The 13,278-nt window shown below is 42.5% G+C and overlaps 1 protein-coding gene across 1 annotated transcript in view; it reads left to right on the forward strand.

Annotated features, from left to right (window-relative positions):
• Positions 1-296: 296 nt before the first annotated feature.
• Positions 297-13,278, forward strand: part of LOC133623171 (probable E3 ubiquitin-protein ligase HECTD4) — a 55,121-nt gene continuing 42,139 nt past the window's right edge. The window contains exons 1-5 of the mRNA XM_061986225.1: positions 297-941; positions 8,972-9,525; positions 10,326-10,415; positions 10,510-10,637; positions 11,037-11,145. Of these exons, the coding sequence (XP_061842209.1) occupies positions 795-941; positions 8,972-9,525; positions 10,326-10,415; positions 10,510-10,637; positions 11,037-11,145 (1,028 nt within the window). The 5' untranslated portion in view covers positions 297-794. The remainder of the gene's footprint in view (positions 942-8,971; positions 9,526-10,325; positions 10,416-10,509; positions 10,638-11,036; positions 11,146-13,278) is intronic.

Genomic DNA, 13,278 nt, shown 5'->3' on the forward strand with positions numbered 1-13,278 from the left:
AGCTCCAGAGAGCCACTCGGGCGGCGCTAAAGATCTAGAGCCGCGGGTTGCCGACCCCCGTCCTAGCCACTGCCGTTGTGTCCTTGGGCAAGGCACTTTACCCACCTGCTCCCAGTGCCACCCACACTGGTTTAAATGTAACTTAGATATTGTGTTTCACTATGTAAAAGCGCTATGTAAATATAATTCACTTCATCTACAAATGTATATAAGCGCCGTGTTGATCAATAACAACATGGCCTTACGACACTTGACAGGTCATTTTGTGGCCCGCGGTGCATGCTGGGAGGAGCTCATTGGTCTCGGAAACATGGCGTCGCTCTGACAGCTGGGACTCTCGCTATCGTCTCCAGCCACTAACACAGCGGATGGGGGCCCTCGGACGGAGTGGCTTGATGCGGTTCCCGTATTTACCGACCACGGACGCGGTGTCCGTCCCGAAGCGACTGGCGTTCTGAGGACACGGCGCAATAAGGGTTTTAGTGCGAGTGTCACGCCCACTCTGCTCGGTAACGGGTAACGACGCCGCACGGTTAGCTAGCTGGCGGGGACGGACAGCCGAGCTAGCAGCAGACGCGGAGCCGACATGCGTGTGAGGAGCACCGGCCACATCTCTCCCTGCTCGCGGGCTACTCTGCCGGACGTTAGCGTGTAGTTGCGTCTTCTGTCCAAGCAAGGCGGGCTTGGTCGACAGTATCCGCGTTCTCGCCATATAGCCGGGGCGTTTTCTGTCATTCTCTTACTTGAATTTTTAATGTACGACCCCTTTGGCATCACTGTCGGAGGAGAGAGCGATGGGCTCCGGGACAGTGGACTCTTCCCAATGGCTCTCGGTGAAGGAGGAAACCATTTTCCTCCACGACGGACTCATCCGAGTCACGGACCTGGCCGAGCTGCCCAGTGAAATCGGCGTGTCGGAGCAGGGAGACACCGAGCAGGAGGTGAGTGATACAGCACACACCCATAAAGGCTTGCCTTTGTTCATGTTTTGGGAAATGGGGGGGAAAAATGGCGTATTGACAGGGGTGCCTTTTTTTGGCTGTGTTCTTATGGAAAACATGTGTTTGGACTGTCTGCGGCAACACACCCTTGGTGATAACGATAGCGCTAACGTTTGCAACTTTCCCTGCCCTGCTTGTTATCGACCCTCCTGTCAGTAAGGTGGTCGTTGTGCTTCTGTTTCCTGTAGTCTCTTTCAAAATAAAAGTTTAGTAAAAACAAACAACAACTTATATGTAATTTTCATAATTTGAGACAGTCACTTGGAAGAAAATTTTCCAGGTTTCCATGTAAATGATTGTGACTATTTTGCTAGTTCTGAACTGATAAAGATGGCGTGGCTTAGATGGTAGAGCAGCCGTCCTTAAACTTGAGGGTTCCTGGTTCGATTCCGCATGCCGCCATCTTAGTCACGGCCGCTGTGTCCTTGGGCAACAATAACGACAGCGCTAGCGTTTGCAACTTTCCCTGCCCTGCTTGTTATCGACCCTCCTGTCAGTAAGGTGGTCAATGTGCTTCTGTTTCCTGTAGTCTCTTTCAAAATAAAAGCTTAGTAAAAAACAAACAACTTATATGTATTTTTCATAATTTGAGACATAGTCACTTGGAAGAAATAGTTCCAGGTTTCCATGTAAATGATTGTGACCATTTTGCTAGTTTTGAACTGATAAAGGTGGCGTGGCTTAGATGGTAGAGCAGCCGTCCTTCCTGGTTCCTGGTTCGATTCCGCCATCCTAGTCACGGCCGCTGTGTCCTTGGGTAACGATAACGACAGCGCTAGTGTTTGCAACTTTCCCTGCCCTGCTTACTATCGACCCTCTGTCAGTAAGGTGGTCGTTATGCTTATGTTTCCTGTAGTCTATTTCAAAATAAAAGCTTAGTAAAAAACAAACAACTTATATGTAATTTTCAAAATTTGAGACATAGTCACTTGGAAGAAATTGTTCCAGGTTTCCATGTAAATGATAGTGACTATTTTGCAAATTTTGAATTGATAAAGATTCAAGATTCAAGATTGTAGAGCAGCCGTCCTTCCTGGTTCTTGGTTCGATTCCGCCTTCCGCCATCTTATTCACGGCCGCTGTGTCCTTGGGCAACGATAACGATAGCACTAGCGTTTGCAACTTTCCCTACCCTGCTTGTTATCGACCCTCCTGTCAGTAAGGTGGTCGTTGTGCTTCTGTTTCCTGTAGTCTCTTTCAAAATAAAAGTTTAGTAAAAAACAAACAACTTATATGTAATTTTCATAATTTGAGACATAGTCACTTGGAAGAATTTTTTCCAGGTTTCCATGTAAATGATTGTGACTATTTTGCTAGTTTTGAACTGATAAAGGTGGCGTGGCTTAGATGGTAGAGCAGCCGTCCTTCACCTTGAGGGTTCCTGGTTCGATTCCGCATGCCGCTGTGTCCTTTGGCAACAATAACGACAGCGCTAACGTTTGCAACTTTCCCTGCCCTGCTTGTTATCGACCCTCTGTCAGTACGGTGGTTGTTGTGCTTCTGTTTCCTGTAGTCTCAAAATAAAAGCTTAGTAAAAAACAAACAACTTATATGTAATTTTCATAATTCGAGACATAGTCACTTGGAAGAAATTGTTCCAGGTTTCCATGTAAATGATTGTGACTATTTTGCTAGTTTTGAACTGATAAAGGTGGCGTGGCTTAGATGGTAAAGCAGCCGTCCATCAACTTGCGGGTTCCTGGTTCGATTCCGCCTTCCGCCATCTTATTCGCGGCCGCTGTGTCCTTGGGAAACGATAACGGTAGCGCTAACGTTTGCAACTTTCCCTGCCCTGCTTCTTATCGACCCTCTGTCAGTAAGGTGGTCGTTGTGCTTCTGTTTCCTGTAGTCTCTTTCAAAATAAAAGCTTAGTAAAAAACAAACAACTTATATGTCCATCCATCCATTTTCTACCGCTTATTTCCCTTCGGGGTCGCGGGGGTGCTGGAGCCTATCTCAGCTACAATCGGGCGGAAAGCGGGGTACACCCTGGACAAGTCGCCACCTCATCGCAGGGCCAACACAGATAATTTTCATAATTTGAGACATAGTCACTTGGAAGAAATTGTTCCAGGTTTCCATGTAAATGATTGTGACTATTTTGCTAGTTTTGCACTGATAAAGGTGGCGTGGCTTAGATGGTAGAGCAGCCGTCCTTCCTGGTTCGTGGTTCGATTCCGCCATCCTAGTCACGGCCGCTGTGTCCTTGGGTAACGATAACGACAGCGCTAGTGTTTGCAACTTTCCCTGCCCTGCTTGCTATCGACCCTCTGTCAGTAAGGTGGTCGTTATGCTTATGTTTCCTGTAGTCTATTTCAAAATAAAAGCTTAGTAAAAAACAAACAACAACTTATATGTAATTTTCAAAATTTGAGACATAGTCACTTGGAAGAAATTGTTCCAGGTTTCCATGTAAATGATAGTGACTATTTTGCAAATTTTGAATTGATAAAGATTCAAGATTCAAGATTGTAGAGCAGCCGTCCTTCCTGGTTCCTGGTTCGATTCCGCCTTCCGCCATCTTATTCACGGCCGCTGTGTCCTTGGGCAACGATAACGATAGCACTTGCGTTTGCAACTTTCCCTGCCCTGCTTGTTATCGACCCTCCTGTCAGTAAGGTGGTCGTTGTGCTTCTGTTTCCTGTAGTCTCTTTCAAAATAAAAGCTTAGTAAAAAACAAACAACTTATATGTAATTTTCATAATTTGAGACATAGTCACTTGGAAGAAATTGTTCCAGGTTTCCATGTAAATGATTGTGACTATTTTGCTAGTTTTAAACTGATAAAGGTGGCGTGGCTTAGTTGGTAGAGCAGCCGTCCATCAACTTGAGGGTTCCTGGTTCGATTCCGCCTTCCGCCATGTTAGTCACAGCCGCTGTGTCCTTGGGCAACAATAACGACAGCTCTAGCGTTAGCAACTTTCCCTGCCCTGCTTGTTATCATCGACCCTCTGTCAGTAAGCTGGTCGTTGTGCTTCTGTTTCCTGTAGTCTCTTTCAAAATAAAAGCTTAGTAAAAAAAACCAACAACTTATATGCAAAATGTTTAATATGTGATCACCTCATAATTTGAGACAGTCACCTGGAAGAAATTGTTTAAAAAAAGTTAAAGTACCAATGATTGTCACATACACACTAGGTGTGACGAAATTATTCTCTGCATTTGACCCATCAACCTTGATCACCCCCTGGGAGGTGAGGGGAGCAGTGGGCAGCAGCGGTGGCCGCGCACGGGAATCATTTTTGGTGATTTAACCGGCCAAACTATGAAAAAAACTGTGACTTATAGTCCGAAAATACGGTATATATCATTGGTAGACAACGATAATTAATAGCGGTGGTCTCATGACTTCAAGGCAGCATCGAGCGCCAACTATTCATCCATTTTCTACCGCTTGTCCCTCTCGGGTTCGCGGGGGGGCTGGAGCCTATCCCAGCTGCATTCGGGCAGTCGCCACCTCGTCGCAGGACCAACACAGATAGACAGACAACATTCACACTCACATTCACACACTAGGGCCAATTTCGTGTTACCAGTCATCCTATCCCCAGGTGCATGTCTCTGGAGGTGGGAGGAAGCCGGAGTACCCGGAGGGAACCCACGTAGTCACAGGGAGAACATGCAAACTCCACACAGAAAGACCCCAAGCCCGGGGTTCAAAACCCAGGATCTTCTTTTTGTGATGCACCAGCACTGACCCCTGTTCCACCTTGCAGCCAGCATTGATTTTATTTATTCAAATCATCTGCAACAACATCGTTATTCATACTTTATTTAGTGATGTAAGAATTAAACGTCCATATACAACAATTGATGATCATTAACATGTAAATCAGCAATTTAAAATAATTTACTGTGTAGTTTGCATTAACAGTAAATAGTCAAAGCAGTTCAACAAAATAGTGATCTATTTGTATGTCTCTGATGATCACAATAATCACAAGTGTCATTTAAACACATTAAAACATTACTAACACCACCAAATAGCATTGGAAAGTTGTAGTTATCGGTTCGATCCAGATCTTGAACGCTACCAGCGCTACCTTATTAGCATGTAGGGGCGGAGTGGCTCAGGTCCAGAAACTTGGGGGTCTCTGGTTATATTACAGCTTCCGCCATCCTAATCACTGCCATCGTGTCCTTGGGCAGGACACCAAGCCCACATTGCACTCTGGGTTGCCGCATTGGGAAGCTTCACCGATCGGGAAGCCGAACTATGAATAGACAGATGCGGTCCCCGGGCGCTACACGATGGCTGCGCACTGTGCCTCGAGAGGATGGGTCAAATGCAGAGATTACAATGTACATACGTTGTACATGTGACAATAAATATCTTCTTCTAAAAGAATTAGCATTCTCTTCTTCTATTTACATTCCCACATGGCTAAACAAGCTGAAAATAACCCCATTACCCCCTAGTGTGCGAGAGGCACACAGTCTATGGCCAACAGTCGCATTAGAGATTGAATACGGAAACTGGGATTTCACATGTAGGTGTGAAAATAGAAGAGACCAAATTATTTGAGAAATCAGACTAATTTAAAGCATGGAAACATACTGAATGATAAAGAACAAAATGGGGTCTGAGAAAGTCCAGACTATGCCAGAAAAAAACGCACTCTCATTCTGTTGGTTGTCAAAAAAGCCCCATCGGTTATAAACACGTTTTGGATTTGCCTTGATGTGGAAGTCTTGCAGCTCGAAGACTAAAATATTAAACTACAAAACCTTTAGGTGAGCACAGAGCTCTGCCAGGCCCTATCTCCCAATAGTAAAGAATTGTTAAAGAAAATCTTAAATCCTTACAATGATCTGCATCTCCCAAAAAATGTATTCACTTGCGCTTTATCCCGTTTCTAACATTTCCTGAAAAGTTAAATTGAAGCCGCCCATAACTTTTGGAGCTATGTTGCTAACTAATAAACAGACAAACCCAATTGACTAGACGATCTCCTGGTGGCGGTCAAGTCATCAAAGGGTGAATGAAAGTGGAATGTCAATGCTTGCTTTTGCATCGGTCTAAGCAGCTACGTGTTTTGCTTTAACCACACAAACTTAGCAAAGACTCTTGTGAGTTATCCACTCTGTCTCTGTGGGTGTAAGTAGCGCTGGGGCCGCTAGTATACACACACAAATCATAGACACTAGCGTTTTGCTATCGGTACCAATACCATTATGTATTTGATACATTTCCATACTTTTTAGAATTAAGGGGGCCACAAAAAATATTTTATTAATGGCTTTATTTTAACAGACAATCTTATGATACATTAAACATATGTTTGCACTCAAATATCAATTTGCTGTAAAAGGTTTCTAAATCCAGTTTTTGCAGTTGTATATTTTGGCACTTGATCCATACAAATGTACTCAGCCATTACCCTGTTAAACCTTTTAGCATCTCCAAAATCCTTTGAGTTGAGTACTTTGCATGTTGCTCAAAAATGGTTCAATGCTTGAATGGTACTTTGTGAATGGAGGCACTGGGTGGAGTCACACTGCCTGACACAACACCAAAAGCACCAGACTTTGGTAGTTTAAAAAGGAAATGATAGTTATACATTTGTCTTACTAGCAGCGGCCCTAATTAGTTTGAGGTACATAACCTAAAAACTATTTTTACGCACCTGATTACATATATAGCCTGCCATAACCTAGGATTAGATTAGAACAGTGTTTTTCAACCCCTGTGCCACGGCACACGAGTATGCCGTGAGATATTGTCTCGTGTGCTGTGGGAAATGATACAATTTCACCTAATTGGTCTAAAAATATTTTTTGCAAACCAATAATTACAATCTGTGCCGTTGAGTGTCTGTGCTGTCTAGAGATCAGTATCAATCAAAGTTTACTTACATAGCACTTAATAGTAGTAGCGTAACCATGTAATACTCTTCCATATCAGTAGGTGGCAGCAGCTAGCTAATTGCTTTGTAGATCCACTTTGAGACAAAATAACTAGTGATGCATGGATAGTTATGGTTATGGTTTGAATTCATATCAAACAATTGTCAGTTTTTTAAATGAGATGCAGCTGAGATGGGCTCCAGCGACCCCGTGAGGGACAAGCGGTAGAAAATGGATGGATGGATGGATGGACTTTATACTGTCAGTATAGGCTACTAAATTTAATTTTTAAACATTTTCTGCTGTTGATGTGCCTCAAGATTTTTTCACTGAAAAAATGTGCCTTGGCTCAAAAAAGGTTGAAAAAGCACTGGGTTAGGATACTGTAAAAAAGCTTTATTGACATTGATTGGATTAAACGCTTCATAATTTATGGTATGCTGCGATGAGGTGGCGACTTGTCCAGGGTGTACCCCGCCTTCCGCCCGATTGTAGCTGAGATAGGCTCCAGCGCCCCCCGCGACCCCAAAAGGGAATAAGCGGTAGAAAAAATGGATGGATGGATGGAATTTATGGTTGCCACTCGTGATCTGTGCTTCAACACAAATACAATCATTAGTACATACTAAAAGCAAAACAATGGCTATAACTACACATATAAGACATGTAGCAGATGGAACACACATTGTTAAAGACAAAACACATTCATTAAATTCACTTGCATTTGTTTACGCAAAGTGGGCAGTTTTTGACTCCGCAAATATGATCCTAATAATTGGCAACGGGCAAACCAGCTGTATGTGGCGTCTACATATATGTATGGGCGCAACAGGGGAGCTAGTTAGCTACATTCTTACCTGTCGGTCTTTAAACTCCTTGTGCAGATCTGGATGTTTGTCCTTTAAATGTTTACCCGAGTTTCAAGTATTGCCACTTTTGGCGAAGCATGTTTTAAAGCACTGATTGCAGAGCGGCGCTTCCGTGTTTATAGCTTCACATTTATCATTAGTTTTGAAGCACAAATACCGCCATATTGCGCTTTACTAACCAGGAGAATTGACACAACCCTAACACACACACACACACACACACACACACACAAAAAAAAAAGTTTAATTTTTTCTTCAAAATTGCCTGCAATTTAGTACAATTTTACGGATTGTCTGGATGGACACTAGCTGCTTGTGCTTGGTCCATTGCAGTGCACAGATACATTTTTTGCTTTGTCACTTTGACGGATACACAACATTTCGTCGCTGTCCTAATCAACACCAGATATGGAGTGCACATCCTATTCTTGTTTGAGAAGTAGAGAGGACGCTGCGGGTGTGATGATGAATACAGCTGGACTTTTGTTTTGGTTTAAAAGGTGTTGGACGGTGGGCCGACGTTGACAATGTAAGTTTAAATTGGCAGGGCAAATACAGGTCTATTTTTGGCTATCATTGGGGTATGCTTGCAGCCTTTAGTTGTAAGTATGACAAGTATGCCACTTTCAACAGGCTAGTTATAAAATGTTTTTTTAATGTCTCCATTAGAATGGGCCTTACAGCATATGGGATAGAAAATCATGTTGTTAATAATGCAGGCATTTGAAGCTAAACTCAGTGCTGTCCTTGGTGTTAACAAAATCAGACTTTTCTGATTGGTTAATCCCCTGTTTTCATACTGTTATCATCCATTCACCTCGATTTCTGAGCTTGCGTGTGGTCAGCTCCACACCGACTGGCTCATTTATTACTGTTTTCATTGGTGTTGTAATGCTGACTGTTTTACATATGCAGTGTTTCATAGAGCAAGGCAGAGAAGGCCCTGCCTCAAGTTAAAGTGTATTACCGTAACATTAGTAGAGTTAGCGAAATGTAATCAATACAAACTGTGCCTGCTAAATGGTATGATAGATGTTTTTTCTAGTCCTTGAGTCATAGGCCTTGCATTGTAATCAATATCTGAAATGCTGCTTAAGTGCACATAAAACACATTATCTGCCCACTATTTCATAGACCAAAGTGCTATACGTGGAGGCATGCTTACCCATCGGTTTCCAAATGTCTCTTGTTCTCTCATGTCAGTTAAATTGTTTGTATAATAAGATGTTTTAGAATTGTATTCTTTCTTTACAGATTCTAACGTTTGAGACGAAGAACCCAGTTGAGCTGGCAGAGCGTCTACGCGCAGTCTGCGGTAACCAGAGTAACGCTTATGCCCGGCTGCTGGAATACCGACTCAATGCTCTGCGTGGTCTGTGGGGGGCGCAGCGGCAGCTGGCCCTGGAGGAGCAACAGGAGCGAGAAGGAACTGGGGGTGCTGATGAGGAGACCTTGGCCTTGCTCAAAAGACAAGGTCTGCTCCAGCAGCCCGAGCAGGCGCCCTTCACCTCCCGTGTCGGCCTGCTGCTGGTCTTTCCCCTTCTACAGTCGCAGACCCGCAGTGACCCGGCGCTCTGTGGGGTCACGGCAGAGGTTCTGCTGGCCTGTCTCCGAGATTGCCAACCGCTCAGCCTCAGCAAGGAGCCTGCAGACTGCCTAAATGGCTTGGAGGGGCTGCTTTGCTCTTGGCTGGAAGATGGCGCTCCAGAGTCCGTCCAAATTCAAAGGCCGGTTCAAATGCAGATTCTCCGCTCACTCCGACAAAGGGAAAACGCTGCTGCTGCCCTGGTTGCACTTGCCTGTGCCAGGTGAGGCCAGAGAGATATTTACATTAATTTAATTTGATCTTCTACATAGCCCCAGATTTTAGAAGTCACTTAAGGACACTTTTCCGATAAAACAGGTACCTTTTATTAACAAACTAAATAGCATTATTTTGTATTCTTATTTACACAACAGCATGTCATGACAGTCTCTACATTATCTTCTGCTCTGTTTTGAGCATGGAGGAGAGATTTTATTAATTGATACATCTTTAATATGTGCACAATTTTCGATTTGGATTTCTGTTATGAAAGGTGGCTGTTATCAAAAGTGAATCTGTTTTTGTCGGTGTTTTAGCTTTAGCTTGTGAGCTGTAAACGTGTCCTTTCAGCCCACGTAAGAGCATTATGTGTTGTCAGTCAGACTTCAACTTGCATCTGCTGGTGACAACTGATCTTGACTTGTCAAAACCAGAACCCTGTACTCTTTGTTCAGCCTGTATTTGGACAGGCAGATTTTTTGTTGTCATCCTCTCTAGAAGTTCACTGTTTGGAGGGTTAAGTAACATCATAGAAAGAGGGTAGTTAAGCTTTGCTTTGAATATGAATTGCTGCAATGTCTTCAGGGTTCAGTTTTAGATGTACTCAAAATTAAATGAGTTACTCATTTAACTCTGCAGCTTTACATGTAAAGAAATGTAGTTGTTTAGTTACTAAACATTATGCCAAATTACAAATTACAAATTCAAGCAAGACATAATTCTACAGATTAAAAAAATTGACAATGTGCCTTTATCTAATACTGAGTGAGGGGCTTTGGAATAATCTGCTGAACTGTTTACCAGGGGATCTCTGAAGACCTTCATCCACACAGTGCACCTGCTGCAGAAACAGTCTGATCTGGGCCAGCTACCAGTGTCCGATGTTCTGTACAGGTGAGGCCTTAACTATGATTCACCTAATAATTGACTGTATTTGTGATTGGGACATATACTGACATGGATGTATTCTTCATCTCTCCTGCTTAAGGCTTTTACTATTGGAAGGAGGCCCTGGCTCTTCGTCATGCCTGCTTGGTGGAAAACACAGCGTGTCCTGGGGTTTTGAGGACATGCTACCCACACCTGATAACTCACCAGGAGGAGCTGAGAATAAAGGTGAAACCGCATGTAAATCACTGATCGTTATTATAGTCGACTGTTTAATTTTAGCTGTTTGTTTTAACCTAATGCACAATATATGAACATGAAGTCACTGCATTCAGTATAGTATGGAAACAAGCGCTTAAAACAATGTAAAACAGACAAAGGCAGAGATGACTCACTCCTAAGCAATCGATAAGATGACCTCACAGAATAATAGCAGCTGAACAGGGCGTTTTACCATAGCCATATTTGCGTATGTATATTATAAGCAATTACTAGATCAATAATGCACTCCTCAAATTATCCTAAAACATCAGTCAAGTTAATCTAAAACCGTAATTCTGCCCTTCTTTTTATCCCAACTATATGTCCTTTTCACCCCTTGTAATCCTTTATTCCCGTGTCTCACAGACAATGACCTGGGCCGCTGTCTGGCCACCGACGGGCTCTATCTGTACACCACCAACTCCTCTGGGAGAGGACTGAGCAAGCTGGGATCTGGCTTACACGGGACACTCAGGTAATACGATACATTCTTCTGCAGGCTTCTGAGATGAGAGTGAGTGAGAGGAATGCTAAATATATCCGTAATCTCATTCATCCCAATAGTGTTAACATTGTTTCCTGAAATTACCAAAATAAAGCAGCAAAGTTATGTCCTGAAAATGTTTTTTTTTTTGATGAGATGATTTAACAACGGCATCTGCAAACAAAGAAAAAATAATCATTATTTGCACTTTTGGGCTGGTTTACTCAGCAGTCACACTGGCAATTCATCATCACAGTAAGGGTTGTCCAGTACAAAGCATATATAAATTCACAACCTGATCTGTTTGTGACGTGGGTTTCATAGATTTTATATTTTGTATTGTTCTAATCTTACCAGCGAGATGTCATGAAAAATGTAAGCTATTTTGTGCCAATGCACACCCAACTTTTCTGCGCATTAAGAAGTCCTTTTTGGATGACCAGACAGGGACTGCAACAAGTTTGGCCATTCAGTGAACTTGTTAAAATCATTCATAAAAGAATAAAGTGGTGTAAATGTGTTGGAGTCCCTGCTCATTTTTGTAAGTTTACAAGCTTTCAAATATATGCACAGTCCAGAATTTAGGCTTACTGTAATATAAAAACTGTCGAATACAAAAATGAATCCAAAAAAGCACAAACAACTGAACATCAAGATTTTAAATGAATTTGTAATGGATTGAGGAAAGTAAATATTTGATCCCCTACCAACCAACAATTATTTTGTCCTTCAAAAAACGGTTATGTGCCGATGAAGCACAAAACTTTGTCCTGTCCCATTAAAGAAAGTGCAACAGCACTTCAACATATTAGCTAAATTGGTTCTATGACCAAGCTCGTAACTCAACACACTCCTATTTTAAATCAGTGTGGCCCATTTAAATGAATTGAAATCAATTTAATACCTGCTTGATACGCCAAAACATCTCACTTTTAACATGTAACATTCCTTTTTAAAAGTAAAACAAACTTATAGATAACTAATATTGTATGAAAAACAACACAATAGAATGTACGACAAACCACCTCAGCATTTTTATGAAATAATGTAATAATGTGCAGCATTTACCTTGGAGAGCGATCGCCATCAGCGGTAAAGTTAGTTTCACGTTGGTCGTTGGTTAGTCGCCTCTGTAGCTACATCGGCAGTTCACCCACACTGGACTGCTCTGTCATGGTGCAGGGAGCTCGCATAAAAAGTGCTGCTCTGAACGCTTTTTTTTATACTTCTACAGTATATCCTTCAAGCTGCTTCACCGTTAAATGCACAATCAGCAGCTTCTCCATATTTTCATGGATAAATGTCAGCCCTTTAAGTCCTTGCTGGCACAAAAGCTGGCTCCTGGTTGAATTGCCTCGCCAAGTAGGCCACACGGTTAGTCATGTTTTTGGTAATTCTTTCAACTCTATGAATATCATCTGCTTCTCCGTTCCCATGGTTGGAAAACATTGTTATGTCGACTTCTAGCTATAAATTGCTAGAGTAAAACTGGATATATACAGTTGGATCTTACAGGGTTTGTTCTGACTGTTGCTACGCCAACTAGGGATGGAGAAGTTCATAACTCAGATTTATGCTCGCAATTTAGACACACACTGCATGTTTGGACTTCCAATTCAGAATTTATTGTCAAATCCAATTTTTTTAGCGGCCGTTCACATTCGAAAAAAAAAGTGATTTCTAATGTTAATGCAATCTGACCCGCATGCGGACATGACGTCATGACGTCGCTCGCACTGCAATGTTTTGGAAGTAAACATGGCTTCCACTCTCAGTACTGGCACATTTGTGGCAATTTCAAGGATTTTGTACAATAAAATTCAACATTTTCTGACCGTATTATTGCGCGCAGAAGATTAAGAAGGAAGAGGACAAGTATTTTGGCTCTGACAATTTTACGGGATATTTTGCTTTGATGTCTGCTTGAATAGTGTGTCTGTGGGCGAGCAGTCGGAGACAGAAGGGGTAAAACTTCGACATGTACATGTACGGCTTTGGCAACGAAGGAGTGGCACATTACAATTCTGGAGTGGCCTTGCCAGTCTACTACAAATGTAGTCACTTTTTCTTATAATTTCTGATCTCTCTCTCTGTGTCCAATACTTGCTGTACATATCCTACCAA

The sequence above is a fragment of the Nerophis lumbriciformis genome, linkage group LG12 (genome assembly GCF_033978685.3).
Source record: "Nerophis lumbriciformis linkage group LG12, RoL_Nlum_v2.1, whole genome shotgun sequence".
Lineage (NCBI taxonomy): Eukaryota > Metazoa > Chordata > Actinopteri > Syngnathiformes > Syngnathidae > Nerophis > Nerophis lumbriciformis.